Source organism: Peromyscus eremicus, unplaced genomic scaffold, assembly GCF_949786415.1.
Source record: "Peromyscus eremicus unplaced genomic scaffold, PerEre_H2_v1 PerEre#2#unplaced_432, whole genome shotgun sequence".
Lineage (NCBI taxonomy): Eukaryota > Metazoa > Chordata > Mammalia > Rodentia > Cricetidae > Peromyscus > Peromyscus eremicus.
This window is the reverse complement of record NW_026734668.1, coordinates 139423-151059: the sequence shown is the minus strand read 5'-3', so window position 1 is coordinate 151059 and position 11637 is coordinate 139423. Positions and strand designations below refer to the sequence as shown.

Genomic DNA, 11637 nt, shown 5'->3' with positions numbered 1-11637 from the left:
TCCTTACAGTGGATGGGGATCTTAAGTAGTCACTGTACAGGTCTCCTTACTGTGGATGGGGATCTTAAGTAGTCCCTGTACGGGTCTCCTTACTGTGGATGGGGATCTTAAGTAGTCACTGTACAGGTCTCCTTACAGTGGATGGGGATCTTAAGTAGTCACTGTACGGGTCTCCTTACTGTGGATGGGGATCTTAAGTAGTCACTGTACAGGTCTCCTTACTGTGGTTGGAGATCTTAAGGACTGTCTCTGAGACAGATTTGCAGACTCTGGTGATATTCCTCTGCAGCCATTTCTCCAGCCATGGCACTGACTTGTGTGGGTCAGTGATCTACAAAGGCAGAGTAGGAGCTTGTGGAACCTGGCCCTGTGGTTGTCCTCCAATTGCTGTTCCTTCTCATAGGTCTCCTGCTCCCATGAAGAGAAGATCCTCTCCCATGGCCACATCACACTGTCTTATCATCAAGCCCCACCCAGCAATCATGGCTTTACCCATGCTGCCCATCTTGGATAGACACCTGAAAAGGTGAAGCAAGGCTCATCTGTCCCTTCTGCCCGCCAGCATCCCGTACCAGACCGAGGGATGCCCAAGCCCTAGGTTCCTACCCCTTGCCTCTGCTGGTACAAGCTCTGCTATGTGCAGAGACTTGGGCTTTTCCAGAGGGCGAGGATCCTATCTGGGTCCCAGCTTCTCAGGCAGAGACAGAAAGTCCTGCCTCATGGCCCACAGGGACTGTGTCCCGTTCTCAAGTTCTGTTGTCCTATCCTGTGTGGGTTCTGCCATTAGAGAAAGCCACACAGAAAACCTTGTATAATCCAGGCAGACTGGGGTGCTGTGACAGGTCCAGGTGATGGCATGTAATATTCCATGGACACCCTAGTCTAATCACACAGACCTGATGGGATGCTAAGTACAAATGGCTAATTAATACTTGAAACAGTGCTCAACTTCCTCAGCCAGAGGGAAATCACATACAAAACCTGCTGTAGCCCATCTAACCCAAGTCAGAACGGCCACTGTGAAATAAACAAAGGACAAGTCATAATGAGGATACAGGGAAAGGGGAACAGAGTGTGAACTTGGGGAACCATGATGGGAATGAGTATGGCGATTCCTCACAAAACAGCAATAGAACTCCTCTATGACCCAGCTCTGCGACTCTTGGTCACAGACACGAAAGACTCTAACTCTACACACCACAGAGATATTTGTGCATCAGACTCAGACAAACACCATTTTTCTGCAACTGTGAATCGAAGACAGAAAATTGTGTATGGGGTGGCGTGGGGGGTGGGGTCGATGACACCTGTATGAAGAAATCAAGAGGAAACCCATTACTTTTTGTTTGCCATTACATTCCAATAAAATAAAAAAAGTTTAAAACAGAACAACTCAGTCTTCTGGGGGTCAATTCTGCTACATAGAGGCGCATCTTGAGTTACTGTAGTGGAGTCTAGAAGTCTTGAGGAAAGGCCCCATGGTTTGGGCATTTTAATTTCTGTAACCTATTCGATGCCATTGGTTTCTGGTAAGCATGGGACCCCTGTTTCTAAAATGGCAGTGCAGACAGAGGGAAAGTTTGTTCAAACTCTTTTGGAACTAGTTCCGTCTGACAGTTTTCTTTATGTTCTACCACAGATTTTTTTGGGGGGGCACCCACACTTGTATGCACACTGACGTTCAAATCACTGTCTGCCATTTTGATGACACCACCCTTTCCTTGCACATGCTGAGTTGTGAGCAAGCCCATCCATATATGTCCTAGATACCTTCCACCCTATGGCCCTGCAGACTTTAGGTCACTGGTAGGAGCACCAGTGACCATGTGGGTGCTGCCACATCACAGATCCTGGGATACAGAGTGATTCCTTTGCTGGATCCCTTCCCTCCTGCCTAGGGATGGAGCAGTTCTACCTCCCTTTCACAACCCACTTGGCATTCTCTCTTCAACACAGCTTCCCTGGATTCCTACCAGAACTCTGAACATCTGGTCCTCCTTTCTGGACCCGGGACTCCAGCCCCTTTGTGTCTACACCCTGCAGGTTGCCAGCTTGCCTGTCCCCTCAGCAGTTAGCCCTGTGTGCCCGCATTGCCCTTCCCACACCAGTAACATACCAGCATCCCCTTTCCACACTCCCAGCCCCGGTGCCAGAAGGTCTGGCTGGTGAGTGGGGACTCTGCATCTCACCCTCAAGAGAGATTTCAGGCCCTGTTCTCATTTGCCTTCTGGGCAGGGATGGGCACTTCTTGGTCCTAGTCAGGGACCTCAGCACCTAAAGGGCATAGGCTGAGAGTGAACAAGCACCTGGCTCTGGACCAGGCCCTTCTCAGCTCCTGCGCCCCCCCCCCAACCATCCCCTTCCAGTTTGACTTTCTTTAACTTACCATTGAGGGATGCTGCCCTAGAGACAAGGTGCTCTTGATTTTCACGGGCCACGTGGCACTGGGAGTTGAGGCTCTGCAGAACCCCAGGTTCACAGTAGTCCAGGGGCTGGGGCACAATCATGGAGAGGCTGGGAGTGGAGTAGGGTACAGTTTCCAGTCCAGGCTCTCTGCTCCCCAGGAGAAGCTGGAAGGCAGCTCATATTCCTCTGTCTTCTAGATGTCTGCATCCCCAGGGACTGGCACAGGCTCCATGTAGAGTATTTGTGGCAGGGCGTTATGAATGAGCATGCATTCTTTATTCTCTCCTTTGGAAATGTTGCAGAGTGGGGTGGGGGGTGGGAAGGGGGAGCCTACTCAGAAAATGGCTCAGCAGGCTGCGTGGGGAGCTGGGAAGACTCATGCTTTCCTGGGTGCCAGTGGTGGTGGTGACGTTAACGAGGGAGTGTGTGTGTGTGTGTGTGTGTGTGTGTGTGTGTGGTGTGAGAGAAAGAGATAGACAGCGCATGCTCTCATGCCTCTGTGAGCCTGTGAGAGAGACATGACAGAGAGACACACAGAGAAATACACACACACCACACACACACCAGTGAGAGAATGCTCTTGCTCCTGTGTGTATGTGTGTGTGAGTTTGTGAGAGAGACAGAGGGACACACAGAGAAATACAAGCACCCACAAATACACACAGACACTAGAGAGAGAATGCTCTTCTCTCTCTCTCTGTGTGTGTGTGTGTGTGTGTGTGTGTGTGTGTGTGCCTGTGTGCCTGTGTTTGTGCCTGTGTGTGTGTGCCTTTTTCCCAGGGTTGGAGACCCCCCCCCCCCCACAGATGTTGGAATACTGCTTCTAGGCTCCATCAGCCAGGGCTAGCCTAGCTTCAAGGCCACCCCACCGATTCATGACAACCTTCCCTTAGGGGCTGGGGACAGAAAATGAGCCACCGCTCCCCCGTCCCCCCCTAACCCCCCCCCCCCCCCCGCCCCACACCAGCAGAAGACATGGAACCCGAATTCCTTCGGTCCAGAGCGCAGTCCTGTCCCCGGCATCCTCTTCCCAAACGCGTGGGCGCCTCGGAAGCTGCGCACTGGTCCCCCCACCCCAACTCCTCCCCGCCCCCGCGCCCCCGCCCCCGCGCCCCGCAGCCCCGCAGCCCCGCAGCCCCGCAGCAGCCACAGGGGGAACCAAAGAGACAGAAGCCTTCCCAGCTGCCCGGACCACAGACGCCAACACCCCCCGCCCCCCACCCCCCGCCGCCCTCCCGCCCGCGCCCCGCACGCCAGCCAGCCAGCCAGCCAGCCCACGAGCGAGCAGCGGCGGCGGCGGCGGCGGCGGCGGCGGTGGCTGCAGGCTGCTGCGGAGACTGGGCTCTGCGCGCTACCGGCCGGCGCTCGCCACCCCGGGGGACTCGGTCCCGCCTGCTCGGCCAGCCCGGGCTCCCTGTCCGCAGCTCCCGCGCGCGCGAGCCCCCGGCCCGGGTTCCGGCGCCCACCGGCTCTCGCCGCCTCCCCGCCCCCTCAGTTCGCGGGAAGGGAGGTCGCGGCAGCGGCCCGGCGGCAGCGGTGACCGTGGCGACCGTGGCGACCGCGGCGACAGTGGCGGCGGAGGTCGCTGCAGCGGCGGCTGCGGCTGCGGCGGAGGCTGCGGCGGCGACCGTGGCGGAGGCGGTGGCGGAGGCCTCCGTGGCGGAGGCGGAAGCAGAGGTGGAGGCTGAGGTGGAGGCCGAGGCCTCGGCGGCCGCGGCGGAGGCCAGCCTGGGGGAGGCGGCGGCCCTGGCCGGGGAGAAGGCGGAGGCGGTGGCAGCCACCGAGGCCAGCCTGGCGGAGGCCAGCCTCGAGGAGGCCAGGGGGGCCGCTGCGGAGGCTGCTGCGTCGCCTTCCTACGGGAGGGTGGACATGGATGAGGAGCTGGCGGCGGCCTTGGCTGCAGAAGAGGAAGAGGCGGCGGCCGGGGGCTCCGATGGAAACCCAGACTTTCCCACGGCCTCGCTCTACGTGGGCGACCTGCACCCCGACGTGACCGAGACCATGCTGTACGAGAAGTTCAGCCCCGCCGGGCCCATCGTGTCCATCCGCATTTGCAGGGACAAGATCACCCGGCGCTCCCTGGGCTACGCATATGTCAACTACCAGCAACAGCTGGACGCCAAGCGGGCCCTGGAGACCATGAACTTTGACGTTATCAATGGCAGGCCGGTGCGCATCATGTGGTCCCAGAGGAACCCGTCGCTCCGCAAGAGCGGGGTGGGCAACGTCTTCATCAAGAACCTGGGCAAGACCATCGACAACAAGACGCTGTACAACATCTTCTCGGCCTTTGGCAACATCCTGTCCTGCAAGGTGGCCTGTGACGAGAAGGGGCCCAAGGGCTACGGGTTCGTGCACTTCCAGAAGCAGGAGTCGGCCGAGCGGGCCATAGATGCGCTGAATGGAATGTTCCTGAACTACCGCAAGATTTTCGTGGGGAGATTCAAGTCCCACAAGGAGAGAGAGGCCGAAAGGGAAGAAGCCTGGGCCAGCCCGTCCACCAGTGCTGACTTCAGGGGTTTCGATGATGACTCCGATGAAGAGGCCACCTTCCGATGAAGACATCCCAGGCCCCAGCCAGTAGAGCCAAATCTTGGCTCCCACCCCGTTTACAGCCCCCCCCACCCCGCCCCAACCCACCAGCAGTGTATTGTATTGGGAGTGCAGGTTTCTCTCTCCCTCTCCCTCCTTCTTCACCCCTTCCCCCTCCCTCCCTCCCCCCTCCCCCTTTCCTCTCTCCTTCCCTCCCTCCCTCTGCTGCCCTCTCTCCCTCCCCTTTCCTCCTCTTCCCCCCTCCCCTGCCAGCGCCAGCTAGCTGCCCCATCCCCTCTCTGCTCTCTGCCCCCTCCCGCTTCTGTCCTCTCCCTCTCCTTCCTTCTCTTTCTCCCCACCTCCAGAAAGCTCCCCTGCCCCAATAATCCCACTAATCTGTGCCATTTGAGAGGTTAAAGGCTGCCTCTTCTCCCTGTGATCGGTCTGATTCTTAAAAGCGTTCTCTGTCTCTTTGTTTACTGCACAGGTGATGCAATTTCGTGGTAGAAATATCTGGAAGGAGAAGGAAGTCTGATGTGGGAGAAAGAACCAAGAGTGCAATTGCTTCCCATCATCCTAATACTCAGAGAGAACCTCTTTTACCTTCTTTGGTGTGCTGTTTTTCCAGGCTCTCTGCTACCCCTTTCTCCCCCTCTCACCCCAGACCCACCTTCCCTTTTAACATATTCTTGTAGAGTGGTTCATGTATGTGGTGTTTCTTAACCTGCTTTTTTCAGCGACTAAAACCAAACAGAAACCAACGCGTTGAACTTCTTTCCATGCTATTCAACAGGCTTATGGAACGTCATCTTCAGTGCCTGCAGAGTGCTCCTGTGTATCCGTGGACCTTAACATTTCTGTAATCATTCCCGCATTGTTGGACATTCAGGTGGTGCCTAGTTCTTTCCCTGTGTTTAAAACCAACACTGCGTGCCCTGATGAGTGAATCCTTCCTTGTCAAGCCAAATCTAGGCTAGCATCCTGGATGGTCTCTCCTTAACTGTGGACTTGCAGCATCCACATATAGACGTTTCAAAGACTTTCCCTGTGTGTTGCCAAAAGGCTCCCTTTCATAAGCATTGTACCAGTTTGTATTTGTGCCAGCCAGCCAGTGCAGCTAGTAAAAACAAAAAAAAAAGAAAACAACCGAGTATGCCCATCTCCCTTGCACAGTCTCACGGTCCACTGTAACTCGTGTGTGTGTGTGTGTGTGTGTGTGTGTGTGTGTGTGTGTGTGTGTGGTTTGTGCAGCGTCATGAGCTGCAAATGGTATTTCACTGTCGTTATTTCACTGGAATTGAAAGCTGTTAATCACCCCTTTTCTGCATTCCTGCTTCCTTTCCTTTTCCCTCTTGCCATAAAAATAAATCAGCTATATTGCAGGAAAAAAAAAATCTCTAAGTAGATGATTTAACCTAAGAAATTGAATGCTATCAGCAATCAATCCTAATGACTCCCTTGCCTTCTTGACTTGTACTGATCTGTATGTGCCCAGTGTTTTTCATGTGAAATATATGTGTATTTAATATATATAATATTTCAATATCTGCTTTTTCATGCATAAAATATAATATAGATTATAGACATAGATGTATAGATATTCTTGAACTTCCTTTCATTGTCATTAAATATTCTTTTAAAATATATCTTGTGCTTGTGTCGTGTTCCAGTGTATGAATGAGCCAAATTGATGGGCTGCAGATGTGAGCGTGCTTCTACATCAACACTTACACACAGATTCAGGGATATGTATTATGTTTTCACTGCCCCTCTTTCTTTAACTAATGTGACTTTTTTTTCTTATCTACATCAGTGCTCTTAAGTCCAACCTAAAGGATCTCCCCTTATATTTAAGATATTTTTTTTCTGATAAAATATTGTTCAAAGTGAAATTGCAGTGTAAAGGCAGGTCTATTTTTTTTTTTGCGAGGTAGTCACATTTTCTCCTCAGAATAACACAAGAGCCAGAAGTCTTAAACATCTGGTCAGTTTTCTGGAGTGTGTATGACATTCACTTTTGCATACCTATCATTTTTCAGGGTAAACAGATTTTGTTTTTACTTATTTAAATCATTTATCTTTACTAAATTAATAGAAGTACTTAAAGTATCCTCACTAAGTAAACATAAAATACCACTCAACAGTTTGACAACATAAAATTTCAAACATGTGGATTGTGTGCATAAAAGAAACATACCTACAAAAGCATAAGATGAAATATATGTTTCATTTTGAGATATTTTCACTATTTGAGGTTTTTTTACTTCCAAATATTAAATATACACATTTTAAAATTTCCTTTTTATGGATAAAATACAATTTCAGTTATACTTTTCATTGGTTCTAGTCTTTGACCATACTTTGGAGCCCCAGTATGGTCATTATTATGAAGAAAGTACTTTTAAGTATTTTTAGTATTTCTAGTGGTATTTATTTGGCTTATATACATTAGTGTCTTTTGTCAAACGATCTTCCCATAAAATTTATGCCTAGCAACAATATAAATATTTCATGTTTCTCTTCTCATGTTAGTATTTTCAAGTTATGAGAAATTGATCAGACTTGTAGATTTTTTTTTATTTTACAAATAGATTTCTTTTTTACAAAATGAATGAATATTAAATACACCCAAGTTCTTTAAAGTAAGCATTTATTGTACTGCCTATTAGTACATTTTAAAGCAAATACTGAATTATACTGAATATATTCAATATTAAATGTATATTCAATATATTTATATTGAATGTAAATTTCTTATATATAAACATATAAATCACATCCTGCTACTTAATATTTTCCCAAAACTCACTAATTCTATAGGCATATCATAATTTTTTAAGTGTTTCTTTATCTTGGCCATAAAAGTAGTTTCTAAAATTTCTCCAGAACACTTTAATATGTATGAATTTTTTTGCAGTAGTAGCCTTGTATTGTTTGCTTAAGATAAATGCCTAAAAGTTGTATTGAAAAGTAGAAGTCTTTTAAATGCCATTAACTGTTCCATCCTAGCTGTATCAGTTTACATTAACCTGTTAGATGAATGTCCATTTTCCTGCATGAGTCCCTCCTAGTTATTAGAAACTGTTCTTACTAATAGTAATAGTCAGGGGAAGTTGCTAGATGTCAGCATAATGCCATTAATGTAACGAATGAATGCAGAATCTTGAAGAGAAGAGATCAAGATTAAACTAAATTCTCTTGATCCAACCTCTCCACCCAGCCAGATCCTACCTATCCTTCTCCAGGGTCTATCCCAGTGGATATGCCTGACTGTAGCCTCCATGTACCCTCCCCGAATCTCCAGACCTGGCCCTGGCCCCACATCCAGTGCTCCTGCCTATCCTGGCCACCCCTTCCTGCACTGAAACCAACCTCTAGGGGTCCTACAGAACTCACCCTGCCTGGCCCTGATCTTTCCACACCAAATTCAACTCTTTAACCCAGGCAGATCTACTCCGACCCCCAGGCTTTGATCAGGACGCACATCCTGCACACCAGCCCAGTCTTCTTCGTTAATCTGACTTCATCCCATTTAAGCCATTTCCAGCCTCTAGGCCCAAACAACTCACACATCCTCTCTTCTGCCCCATCCTGCTCTGTCTATGTCAGACAGAATTAACAAAACTTTACCACGAAACACAGTATGAAATATAAAACTAGTATCTCTCCTCTAAAACCTATCAGTCCTGTGGAGATGTTTCTCATTAAGAATTACCTAGATGAATTCCAGGGAACAGAATTTGAAAAAAACAATCCATAGACTTCATTCATCAAAGAATTCAGGGGCAATGGTGGCCCAGAGCTTGTAGGTGTGGACTACCAATGACTGGTTTAACTTGAGGCACAAACCACAAGAGGGAGCCCATGTCTGACACTGCCTGGATGGCCAGGAATGGGAAGCCTGATGGCTCAGAGACCTAGGGTAAAACCAAACAAGACTAGCATTAAAAAAAAAAAAAGTTAATGACATGATTTCTAATAATATTCTGCTATACTTATAGATCTGTGCCTAGTCCAATTTATCATCAGAGAGGTTTCACCCAGCAACTGATGGAAACAGATGTAGAGACCCACAGCCAAACATTAGGTGGAGTTCAGAGAACCTCACAGAAGATGGGGAGGAAGGATTGTAGGAGCCAGAGGGATCAAGGACACCACAAGAACACGGACCACAGAATAAACTAATAAACTAACCAGAGCTCATTGGGGCTCACAGAGACTGAAGTGACAATCGAGGAGCCTGTATGGGTCTGACCTTGGTCCTCTGGATATATGTTATGGTTGTGTAGCTTGGTGTTCTTGTGGGACTCCTAACAGTGGGAGCAGGGGCTGTCTCTGACTTTTTGCCTGCTTTGGGGACCCTTTTACTTCTGCTGGATTACCTTGTCTAGCCTTGCTATGAGGGTTTGTGCCTTGTTTTATTGCATCTTGTTATGCCATATCTGGTTGATGTCATTGGGAGGAGGCTTACTCTTTTCTGAAGGAAAACAGAAGAGCAGTGTGGACTGGGGAAGAGGGGAGGTGGGGGAGGACTGAGAGGAGTAGAGGAAGGGGAGGCTGTGGTCACTATGTGTTGTACGAGAGAAAAAAATAAATAAATAGAGAACGGGGGGAAAGTAATCAGGGAATTTAAAGAAGACACAAAGAAACAGCTCAAAGTAAGGAGAAAGAACTTAAAGAGAATAAATGCCTGAGAGATGCCCAGGAAAACACAAACATAAGACTCATGGAAATGACTAAGACAATCCAGGACTTGTGTGCTGTCTAGTTTTATGTCAGCTTATGATACAAACTAAAATCATCTGAGAGGAAGGAACCTCAATTAAGAAAATGCCTCCATAAGATCAGGCTGTAAGCAAGCCTGTACAGCGTTTTCATAATTAGTGATTGATAGGGGAGAGCACAGCCCACTGTGGGGGGTGCCATCCATGGGCTGCTGGTCCTGGGCTCTAGAAAAAAGCAGATTTTTTTATTACATTAATATATTCTGATTACAGTTTCCCCTCCCTTTACCCCTCCCAGTTCCTTCCCACCTCCTCTCCCATCTGGACCCACCCCTGGACAAAACAGACAAAATACATATGCAAAAGACCTGTAGGATAGATACATATAATTGAAAAATAAAAGGAAAAGCCCTGATACAACACTATGAGATAAGGAACCTCCAAAGATGCGGAGTTCATTTTCTGTTGGCCATTTCTGTTGGCCATCTACTACTGTGGCAGCTTACCCTTAAGAATAGTTTTTTTTCCCCAGTGACACTCCCTTGGAAGAAGCTAAATTCCAGGTGGTCATCAATTGGATTGCTTATAAGTTAGGGGTAGAGATATATGTCCACTTCTCCTTTCTGTTCTAGGGCCCCATGCTGTGGGATGTTCTGTATGTTAAATGTGTTGCTCTGATTGGTTAATAAATAAAACACTGATTGGCCAGTAGCCAGGCAGGAAGTATAGGTGGGACAAGGAGAGAGGAGAATTCTGGGAAGTGGAAGGCTGAGGCAGAGAGATGCTGCCAGCCGCCGCCATGAAAAGCGAGATGTAAAGTACCAGTAAGCCTCGAGCCACGTGGCAACTTATAGACTAATAGAAACGGGTTAATTTTTTTTTTTTAATTTTTATTTTGCAATACAATTAAGTTCTACATACAGGCACAGATTCCCTTGTTCTCCCCTCTCACGCCCCCCTCACCTTCCCCCCAGCCCGCCTCCCATTCCAATCTCCTCCAGGGCAAAGCCTTCCCCACAGACTGAGATCAACCTGGTGGACTCAGTCCAGGTAGGTCCAGTCCCCTCCTCCCAGGCCGAGCCAAGCGACCCTGCATAGGCCCCAGGTTTCAAACAGCCGACTCATGCAATGAGCACAGGACCCAGTGCCAGTGCCTGGATGCCTCCCAAACAGATCAGGCCAATCAACTGTCTCACCCACTCAGAGGGCCTGATCCAGTTGGTGACCCCTCAGCCATTGGTTCATATTTCATGTGTTTCCGTTTGTTTGGCTATTTGTCTCTGTGCTTTATCCGACCTTGGTCTCAACAATTCTCTCTCATATAAACCCTCCTCATTCTCGCTAATTGGACTCCCAGAGATCCACCTGGGGCCTAGTCATGATCTCTGCATCCAGATCCCTCAGTAGTTGGATGAGGTTTCTAGCACGACAATTAGGGTGTTTGGCCATCCCATCACCAGAGTAGGTCAATTCGGACTGTCTCTCGACCATTGCCAGCAGTCTGTTGTGGGGGTATCTTTGTGGATTTCTGTGGGCCTCTCTAGCACTTTGTTTCTTCCTATTCTCATGTGGTCTTCATTTACCATGGTCTCCTATTCCTTGTTCTCCCTCTCTGTTGTTGATCCAGCTGGAATCTCCCACTCACCCAAGCTCTCTTTCCCTCGACCCTCGCCCTTCACTACCCCCACTCCTGTCCAGGCTGTTCATGTAGATCTCATTCCATTTCTCTGTCATTGGGCGATCCCTGTGTCTTTCTTGGGGTCCTGATTTCCAGGTAGCCTCCCTGGTGATGTGAGTAGCAGTCCAGTCATCCTTGTTCCACATCTAGTATCCTGTTATGAGTGAGTACATACCATGTTTGTCTTTCTGAGTCTGGGATACCTCACTCAGGATGATTTTTTCTAGGTCCAACCATTTGTCTGCAAACCTCATGATGTCATTGTTTTTCTCTGCTGAGTAGTATTCCATTGTGTAT

The 11637-nt window shown here is 48.8% G+C and overlaps 1 protein-coding gene across 1 annotated transcript; it reads left to right on the top strand.

Annotated features, from left to right (window-relative positions):
- Positions 1-4107: 4107 nt before the first annotated feature.
- On the top strand, positions 4108-5020 carry LOC131901816 (polyadenylate-binding protein 1-like 2). The gene has a single exon (XM_059252889.1). The coding sequence runs from the start codon at positions 4276-4278 to the stop codon at positions 4963-4965; it is 690 nt and encodes a 229-aa protein (XP_059108872.1). The 5' UTR covers positions 4108-4275; the 3' UTR covers positions 4966-5020.
- Positions 5021-11637: the final 6617 nt, after the last annotated feature.